This window comes from Phoenix dactylifera, chromosome 7 (genome assembly GCF_051530095.1).
Source record: "Phoenix dactylifera cultivar Ajwa chromosome 7, Ajwa_hap1_PhDact_Kaust_v1.1, whole genome shotgun sequence".
Classification (NCBI taxonomy): Eukaryota; Viridiplantae; Streptophyta; class Magnoliopsida; order Arecales; family Arecaceae; genus Phoenix; species Phoenix dactylifera.
The window spans coordinates 10,593,758-10,602,749 of NC_143196.1; the positions used below are offsets into that span (position 1 = coordinate 10,593,758).

Genomic DNA, 8,992 nt, shown 5'->3' on the forward strand with positions numbered 1-8,992 from the left:
AGTTTGAGCTGACCCCAAGACAAATGAACAGTGACTTGAGCCTTTCGACCCCAGAAAAGCTTGAGTCGACCCCAACATGGGAGACAGCCCAACGATTAGTTCTGTAAATGTACTTTTTGAGTCTCCAACAGCTAGAAACGGCTAGTTTCTCAAATTCAACACCTAGGGAGTGATCATCTGAGGTTGGAAAAGCATTTAAGAGGCACTATTCATCAGAGGAAGACATCTTTTTGAAAAACAAGAAGCTCACTCAAGAAAAAACCCAAGAAAAGAAAGCCTCATTTAATTGCTTCATCAATAAAGCTAAAAGAAAGTGGTTGAGCAGCTTCAAAGTATCATCAATAGCTCCACCAACCCTTGTGAAGTGAAGCAAGCCTGACAAAGAAGAGAATAGCTCCTCCAAAGCGATAAACATTTCTAAACTCTTCTTTATTGTTCATAATTGCTTTATTTGCTCTCTTAGGAGCTCTCTTCCTTTACTTGTTAATCTTGTTGTAAAGGTTTGTTGGTAAGCCCGTAAAACCAACATTGTAGGTTGTTGGTGAGCCTGCAAAACCAACGTAGATTATTGATGATCCCGAAAAACCAAGTTGTAAAGGTTTTGGATTGTGAGCCCGAAAAACAATCCAACTGTAATTCGCGGTATTATAGTGAATTTCCAAGGAGACGCTTGGGGAGTGGACGTAGGTACTTAGGAGAGCACCAAACCACTATACTTCTTGTGTGTTTGTGTTGTGTGCTTTTCAATTTCATTATACGTATCTAATTAACATAAGCTAAAAATTTAGAAAACCTAATTCACCCCTCTCCCTCTTGGGTTGTCACCTTGGGCAACATATATTTTGAAATCAATTTGAAGATTTTGTGTTTTGATACTCCAAGTCATGAAGTCTTTTTCAAAACTATGGATTTCCTTGTAAGGGACTCTTTCATGCCCTCAGAAATTAAGGTTTTATGATCTGTTTTCTGATTTTGAATCTCTTAGTCACTTCTAGGTTTGTGTGCTCGTACAAATTCAAAATCTTAGTAGTTTCTCAAAAATTAATGGATACTTTGAAAGTAATTCTTCCATGTGATTTGGAACCAAATTCCACTTGTTTTTTTGAAATGTAGTCAATATCAAAATTGTCATTTTGAAGTTCTAAAATCTAAACATTACTGCTGTTTTTAAAGCCTGCGGTCTTTGAAATTCTAACACTTCCATTGAATTCAATTTTAAAGTTGATTTGACACTTACCTATTCTTACTTGAAAATATGGAATTAATTTAATTTTAAATTTATTTAATTTGAAACTTTTGGAATCATGTATGTTTTTAAATTGTTATATTTTGAACAAGAATATCTCTGCTGAACTGAAATCATGTACGGAATCTTCTAAATGCCAATTTTGAAAGTGCATGTTCTTTTTGGAGCTTTTGTTAAATGTTCAATATGGAATTTGATGAATTTTGTTAAGCATGAAAACCTGACATTATCATAAATTAAAAAGTGGACCCTTAGCCAAGAGGTATATGAGTGGCCCCACTTGACTTTCAGTCAGGAACCACTGTTTAGGTGGTATTTCATTTGATTACCAATGAGGATCTTAGTAACCACCAACCAAGTGGTTTATGAGTGGCCTCACTCGAATCATTGTTGGGGAACGTTCCATTGGTTATGTCAGATCTATGGACCCTCGGCTATGTGGTATGAGTAAGCCTCAAGGATATGAGTGGTCTCATTTGCACTAGCAATGAGGTTAATGACTGGCCTTAGCTGAATTATCAATAAGGATAAGTGGTCTCGCTTGCATTCGCACTGAGGATATGAGTGACCTCAAGGGTATAAGTGAAACTTGATAAAATAATGTGAAACTATACAAAATATTAGAATTTGATTCAATGTGTTTTGATTGTTTCCTTGTTTCTTCCTTATTAGTGGATTTTAATTTCTGGAATTTTCATTATCAAAGCAATTAAATGAACCACCTGAACTTTCAAAAAATTACAGTTCGTGATCTAGTGTGAATTCTAAACTCTTCTTGACAATCACACGTTTTGACTCTTTCATCACATTTCTTAACGAAACTTTTGATTTCACTTTATTTCAATAAACCCACACTTGGATTCTTACAAATAATTTGATTTGTATTATGATTTAAGATTCATGCATTTTTAAGTGAAAAATTCTGGACCATGATCAAGGTACGCCGAACCGGTACCGGTCGGCGTACCACTGGCGATCCGGATAGAGTCGGTACCACTTCGGGCCGTACCGAACCGGTACCGATCCGGTCCGCCGCGAGAAAGCGCGCCCGCACGGTTGCCAGCGCACGCGGGCGCGGGACGCGTTTCCATCGCTTCCACGGGCGAGGCCGCGCGTTCCCCACACGCACGCAGGCGTGCTGCCCAGCGCGTGGGGGCACTTCCCTGCGCGTTTTCCTGCACACGGGTAAATTTTTACGCTCATTTCTTTGCGCATGGGCGCGATTCCCCACGCGCTGCCGCCTTTCTTTTTCTTTTCTTCTTTTCTTTTTCATTTCCTTCTCTTCTTCCTTCTTCTCGAAGCTTCTCCTTCCTTCTCCTTTCTTCTCCTCTCTCCTCCTCTTTTCTCCTCTCTTTCCTCCTCCCGCGAGCAAGGAAGGGTGAACGAAGCTCTTGGGAGCAAGTTACGCGGTACCGATTGTACCGACGTACCGGTGGGCATCGGTACCGGTACGGTACCGAATCAAACCGAGCCGAACCGGTACTGTACCGATGGGGCTAAAAGCCAAAAAAAATTTGAAGCCGGTACGGACGGGTCGGTATGGGCCGGTACGCGCCGGTACGCGCCGGTACCAGGCCGGTACGCGCCGGTACCAGGCCGGTACGCGCCGGTACCGAAATATGTAGCTGTACCGTACCGGTAAAGTCCGGTACCAGTATGTACCGGCCGGTACCGACCCGTACCGACCAGTACGGCAAACCATGCTTGGGAGGAAGGTGATCCTCGTCGGGGTGCTCGGGAGGGGATCGGCCTGAGGCCCGACTTCCCTTCTCTTCTCCTCTCTCTTCTTCTTCCTCTTCTTCTTTCTTCCTCTTTCTTCCTCTTCTTTCCTCTTCTTCCTCTTCTTCTTCCCCACGCGTACCGGTACGAACCGGCCGGTTCGCACCAGTACAATGCGGTACCGATCCGAACCAATCCGGGTTGCACCGGTACATGGCGTGGACCGGTCCAATACGTGCTGTACCGGGCCGGTTTAGCATACCATGACCATGATAGAATTTTACTTGCTGAGCTTTGTAGCTTACCTTTTCTTTTATATAAATTTTTCAAAGTGACTAGTAAAAGCCTAAGCAAACCTACTTGAGGAGGTAGACTTGATATTTCAAAATTAATATTTGGATAATTAGATCTAGTGATTATCGAAGCGACACCAGAAACAGTTTTCATCTTGTGTTAATATCATTGAAGGTATCATATTCTGAATTTTGTTTTAATATTTTGTTGGATGTCATAGTTTGAGTGGATTTTGTTTTAATATTTTGAGTTATATTTTAGTTATACATTGTTGGATGTCATAGTTTCTTTTGAGGATTTAAATTTTAATGAAGTTTTAATTGATTATGATGGTCACAACTTGGCATTCGATCAAGATCCAATTTCGGGTCATGACATGCAATGACTTGGCAGATTGACTTGGGAAGAGGATGGGGGCATCTACTAAGAGACACAACTAGGGAGGCAATTCCCCAAGAACTCAAAGGACTTAGTAGGAATGGACCTACCATCAACCTCTAGTACAACTGAAATGCAACTTTTCTTTAGTTAACAATGAAAAGAAAATAGATAGGCAAAGGATTTTGACAAGTTAAATATGTAATTTGGTAGTTAATACCAAGAGACTATACTGATTACAATGCATAAATTTGTGGCCATGCATACAGTGTCTAATTACAAATTGACATATAGAATATCTCTAGGTTTCTTGGAGGAGTTAAGTATTGTTTACTGGTGACATGTCAACCTAGAACCGGCATAGTTTCATGTTGTGCGAGCTATACCAATGCTTGGCATTCTTCTAGTTACTGGCGTGGCAGCATGATAAGTATTGGCATGCAGCCAACACCGTGCCAATTCAACTGGCACTCAAAACAGTCTTATTAGTACAAATGTCAGCCTTACGACAAAAATCAATTGCCATTCCTTGAAGAACTTGATTCTATTGGAACTTGATTCTACCATATCATAGCTTAGAATAGATTTTATTTGTTGATGTTCTAGTAAAGTGTAGGTGCATTAGCTAGATTTCATTTTGTTTCAATAGGCACTGAATCCTTTGGATTGAATCCTTAAGTGCATTGCAACGAGGCTTACATGTTTTAGAATGATCAAAAAGGACACGTGATACCATCCTTCAAAAACCAACTATAGTACACCGGAGTAGAGTGGAGTAAACAACTTCCATATTTCTTTATTATGTATAACACAAACCCCTTAAGAGATCAGTATGCCTCAGTACGGGTCAGATACTGTATCGGTATCCTATCGGTTCGGTACAGTATGGTACGGTGCACCTCTGTTTCGAAACAGCCCCTTAGTCATTTTTCTCAATTTTTATCTTGGTACACCTTGATATAGATCGGTACACCTCAGTACGGGCCGGTACACACCTCGATATGCCTTGGTACCGGTCGGTAGACTCGGTACAGGAAGGTATATCTCGGTACGGGGCGGTACAAGGCTTGTACCAACTTGAAGTTAAGTTTTATATCAGTTTCCTTCTGATACAGATGGTATGCCTCGTTCCAGGCAGTACGGCAGACCATGCTCTTGAGCATGGTCGGATGTTTGTATGAGACATGAGGTTGACCACCTTTTTCCAATAGACCATGAGGTTGGCCTAGTAAAATTTCAACAGAGGTCCCACTAAAGTGTTGTTTCTATGACAATATATTTGCCAATAATCCTATGTCTTTGGTTACAACTATTTTTCTTGGTGCATAATTTGACACCATTTATTATAAATTTAGATCCACAAACCTTTAAGTGCATTCTATCACAATACTCTCATTCTTTAAATGGGTACAAATGTCTGTTTTACTATTGAGAAAGCATATGTCTTTAGATCAACATTCATCGAACCAACCCAAGCCGAATGGTTGGGGTCGTATCGAACCAAACCAATATCAAATTGGGATGATTTTGTTTATCAGGTCGGTTCGGTTTATAAAAACCCTCCCTCCCCCCACCACCCAGCCCACCCCACTCCCCCCAACCCCCCAACTCCCCCCCCCCCCCCGAAATGCTCGCTCTCTCTCTACCCCTTTTCAAAGTCGCGACGCCATTAGCTACCCTCAAGGTAAGCTTCCCCCTCTCTCTCTTTTTCTCTCTCCCCCTCCCTCTCTCTCCAACAAGTGCTCACTCACTTGCTCTCTCCCCCCTCTTCAATGTCGTGACACCCCTTGAGGTAAGCCTTTCTCTCCCCCTCTCTCTCTCTCTTCAGCGGATGCTCGTTCGTTTGCTCTCTCTCCCTCACCTTCGACCTTGTGATGCTGTTGACCACCTTAAGGGTAAGTCCCATCCCTCCCTCTCTCTTTCTCTCCCTCCCTCTCCCTCCCTCCTCTCTCTCTCTCTTCCTCCCCCTCCTTCTCCCTCTCTCTCTCTCTCCATGGTTTGTTATGCCGAGGCTCGATATGATACATACTGGTATCATATCGAACCAGTCACCGATTGATACAAGCCTCAGTATCGATCCAACAAACCTTGCTTCAGATGCTACCTTTTATGAAGATAAACTTTGCTATTATGAGAAAAGTCATTATTTAGAAAATTCTACATTCTCTTTAAAAAATTGTACTGCATCTATGTAATGGTCACAATGTACTAAAAGGTGGCTACAGTATCCATGTTGTGAAGGAAAGAAAGCGCATATATATTTTAAATAAATAAAAATATTAAAAACAAGTAGTTAGTATAAGAGAACATTGTCAATATCATGGAAGAGTTACTATCAATGCCATGAACATTCGAAACTCAAGAAGTGATTTAAGCTCATGCGCGGCAATTTGAATAGATTTTGCTAATTTTTTAGTATAAAGAGAGAGTTTTGGCAACCTTGTTATCTAATCCTTTAAATATCCTGAAACCCTAATGCCTTAATTAGGGGCTATTAGGGTAGGCAAGAGTGTGGAGGAGCTTGATGTCTTATCATTGAAAAGGAGTCTTCATATGAGGATGTCAAGAGGTGAATCACCATTTACCATTGCTTTTCACATGAATAATGATGGAGGCTTGGGAATCACAACTCCTAGATACAAGAAACTAATGCTGAGTTCATAACTAAATCATTTTATATATTTCTGTATCCTATGACATTCATATGTGTTGGAGAAAGAAAGAGTGGATCTTGTAGGCCCATTCAAAATGGTAACTTGTGTATTAAACATAAATGCTTTGGGGGAAAGTAGGAAGCAAGAAAGATAAAGAACAAGTGTGAATTAAAGAGACATTATATCATATTTAACATGAAATCTAAAGTGGTGTAGAGGACAAGATAGGAAGAATTATATATTTGAGAGATAGGTATTTATATAATAATATATCAATCATGTGAATAAGGAATAGACTATTGAGTGTCATGCCAAAAAGATCCATAATGGGGAGAATCTTGTGAAGGGAAATTAAGTTTCTATTCTCTAAAAGAGATAAAGACTTTTAAATATTCGCTGCTTTATGATAATAGATAAGACTTGATGCACGCTTTAGTGATTAATTGAAGGTCGTACCATCAAGATGTGATGTCTTGTTCAAAACATTCCTAATGGTACTAAGACCTTGGTACTTTGAATCATAAGGTACAAGGTGGCAAAAATTGTGAATTATTAAAATTTTGCTCATAATAAGTACTTTCATATTTGCAAGTTTTAACAATTTCAACTATTATTATAACAGATCCCAGAAACCTATTTTTATGATTCATTTTTTCAGAAAACCATAAGAAACATAAAAATTTTGTAATTGTACCAGTACTTCTGCCAGAAATACAATTATTACCAATAAAATTAGCAGAAGGGCAAACATTATAAATTAATCGAGTCAAAGTGGTAAGCACATAACAAAAATAGTATAGGAGCATGTGGGAAGTATGAGAAAGATATCCTAGAAGAAGAGTGGGAAATCAAATTGTCACGCCCCCGCCTACGCGGGGCACGTGAGGCACCTAGTGCCTACGTGGGAGCCACATGAGGGAGAAACATGGGGCTCCCCTGCCAGATATTATCCGATTTCGGGGCTTCACGCAAGCGTCCTTCACCCCTCTCCGATTTTATTTTTTCACCCAAAACACGTCTGTAGGATTTAGAGACACCCGCCTCATATGCCCAGGCTCTAGAAAGAGTCTTTCCGATGTGGGACTATTCGACCTCACACCCTTTCCACCATCGGATAAGAGTCGTTCTCGGCTCTGATACCAAATATCACACCCCCGCCTCTGCGGGGCATTTGAGGCACCCAATGCCCACGTGGGAGCCACATAAGGGGAGAAACACGGGGCTCCCCTGTCAGATATTGTCCGGTTCTGGAGCTTCGCGCAAGCGACCTTCACCCCTTCCCGATTTTATTTTCCTTCCAAAATGCGTCTGCAGGATTTGGAGACACCCGCCTCATATGCCCAGGCTCTAGAACGAGTCTTTCCAATGTGGGACTATTGGGTCTCACACTATTCCCACCATCGGACAAGAGTCGTCCTCGGCTCTGATACCAAATGTTACTCCCCCGCCTCCGCGGGGCACATGAGGCACCCAGTGCCCACATGGGGGCCACATAAGGAGAAAAACACGAGGATCTCCAATCAGATATTGTCCGATTTCAGGGCTTCACGCAAGCGTCCTTCACCTCTCCCCGGTTTTATTTTCCTCCCAAAACGCGTCTGCAGGATTTGGAGACACTCGCCTCATATGCCCAGACTCTGGAACGAGTCTTTCCGATGTGGGACTATTGGGCCTCACACAAATACTGTTTAATTGTTAGATTTCAGAAAAAGTCCAAACTTGAGAGAATTTTATCTAACAAAAAAATGAAATTATAGTAATTTGTGCATAGCACTGAAGGAAACAAAAGCAGTTGAATTAAAATAAAGACTTGTTATGCAACTTACTCACTGATAGCCTCATACACAGTCCCAAATGATCCACTTCCGAGCCGCTCTCCTTGTATCCATGCCCTGATGTTCCTCTTGAACTTCACTTTGGTTGAAATAGCAATCATCGCATCGCCGCTACGGAAGCTGGTCTGGGCGGAGTAGGCGGCGGGGGAGCGGGCGATGTAGACGGCTGGCGCGTCGCCGCTGGCGGACCAGGGCTCCCCGGACGCCGGCTCGGAGTCCACGTACTTAATGGCGTTGCGGCGGTCCAGCCGTGGGACCCGCGCCTTCCCCTCCGGCTGCGCTCGCTTGTAGTCCATCAATAGACGGAAGGCGGCTTGGCCGCAGGGGTTGTACTTTGGGCTCGTGGTGCTGACTCCTTCCAAGGACTGATTAAACAACGGTGCGATGGACCCTTGCGGCTGGTTAAAAGGATGCAGTTCCGTCAATCGAACAGAGTCCTTGACGTCAGCTGGAGAAGCCCGAGCAGTGCCGCGTCAAAGGGGATGTGAATGTCTTTCTAATTGTTGCCACGCATGAGGCTTGCGTTTTTCTAAATAAAAATAATTATTAAGATATTATGTATTATATTATTTATTATTTATTATAGCCTAATTTTGCCGTACATACTCCAATTTACACTAATAGAGAAAAGTTGCGGTAAATTGACTCCCTCCATATAAATCATTGGCGACATTCCTACCAATGAGTTTGTATCAGCAACAAAAATAATGAAAAATAAACAAAAGTTAAGTAAAATGTTCTTTAGATGCCGCACTATATCCATATCCGAATACGATGAAAAGTAGATAAAGCTTCTCGAGATAAAAAAAAAAAAAAGTTAGTCCAAGAAAGTTTTGGAATAAAGAGTTGTTAATCAAAATAGATGG

General features: G+C 41.6%; 1 protein-coding gene across 1 annotated transcript in view; it reads right to left on the minus strand.

The window, feature by feature from the left end:
- The window catches only part of LOC103697029 (mitogen-activated protein kinase kinase kinase 1-like), a 72,685-nt gene extending 64,190 nt beyond the window's left edge, over positions 1 to 8,495 (minus strand). Inside the window, exon 1 of the mRNA XM_039127367.2 lies at positions 8,118 to 8,495. Coding sequence (XP_038983295.1) covers positions 8,118 to 8,422 — 305 coding nt within the window. The 5' untranslated portion in view covers positions 8,423 to 8,495. The remainder of the gene's footprint in view (positions 1 to 8,117) is intronic.
- Between the last annotated feature and the right edge of the window lie 497 nt (positions 8,496 to 8,992).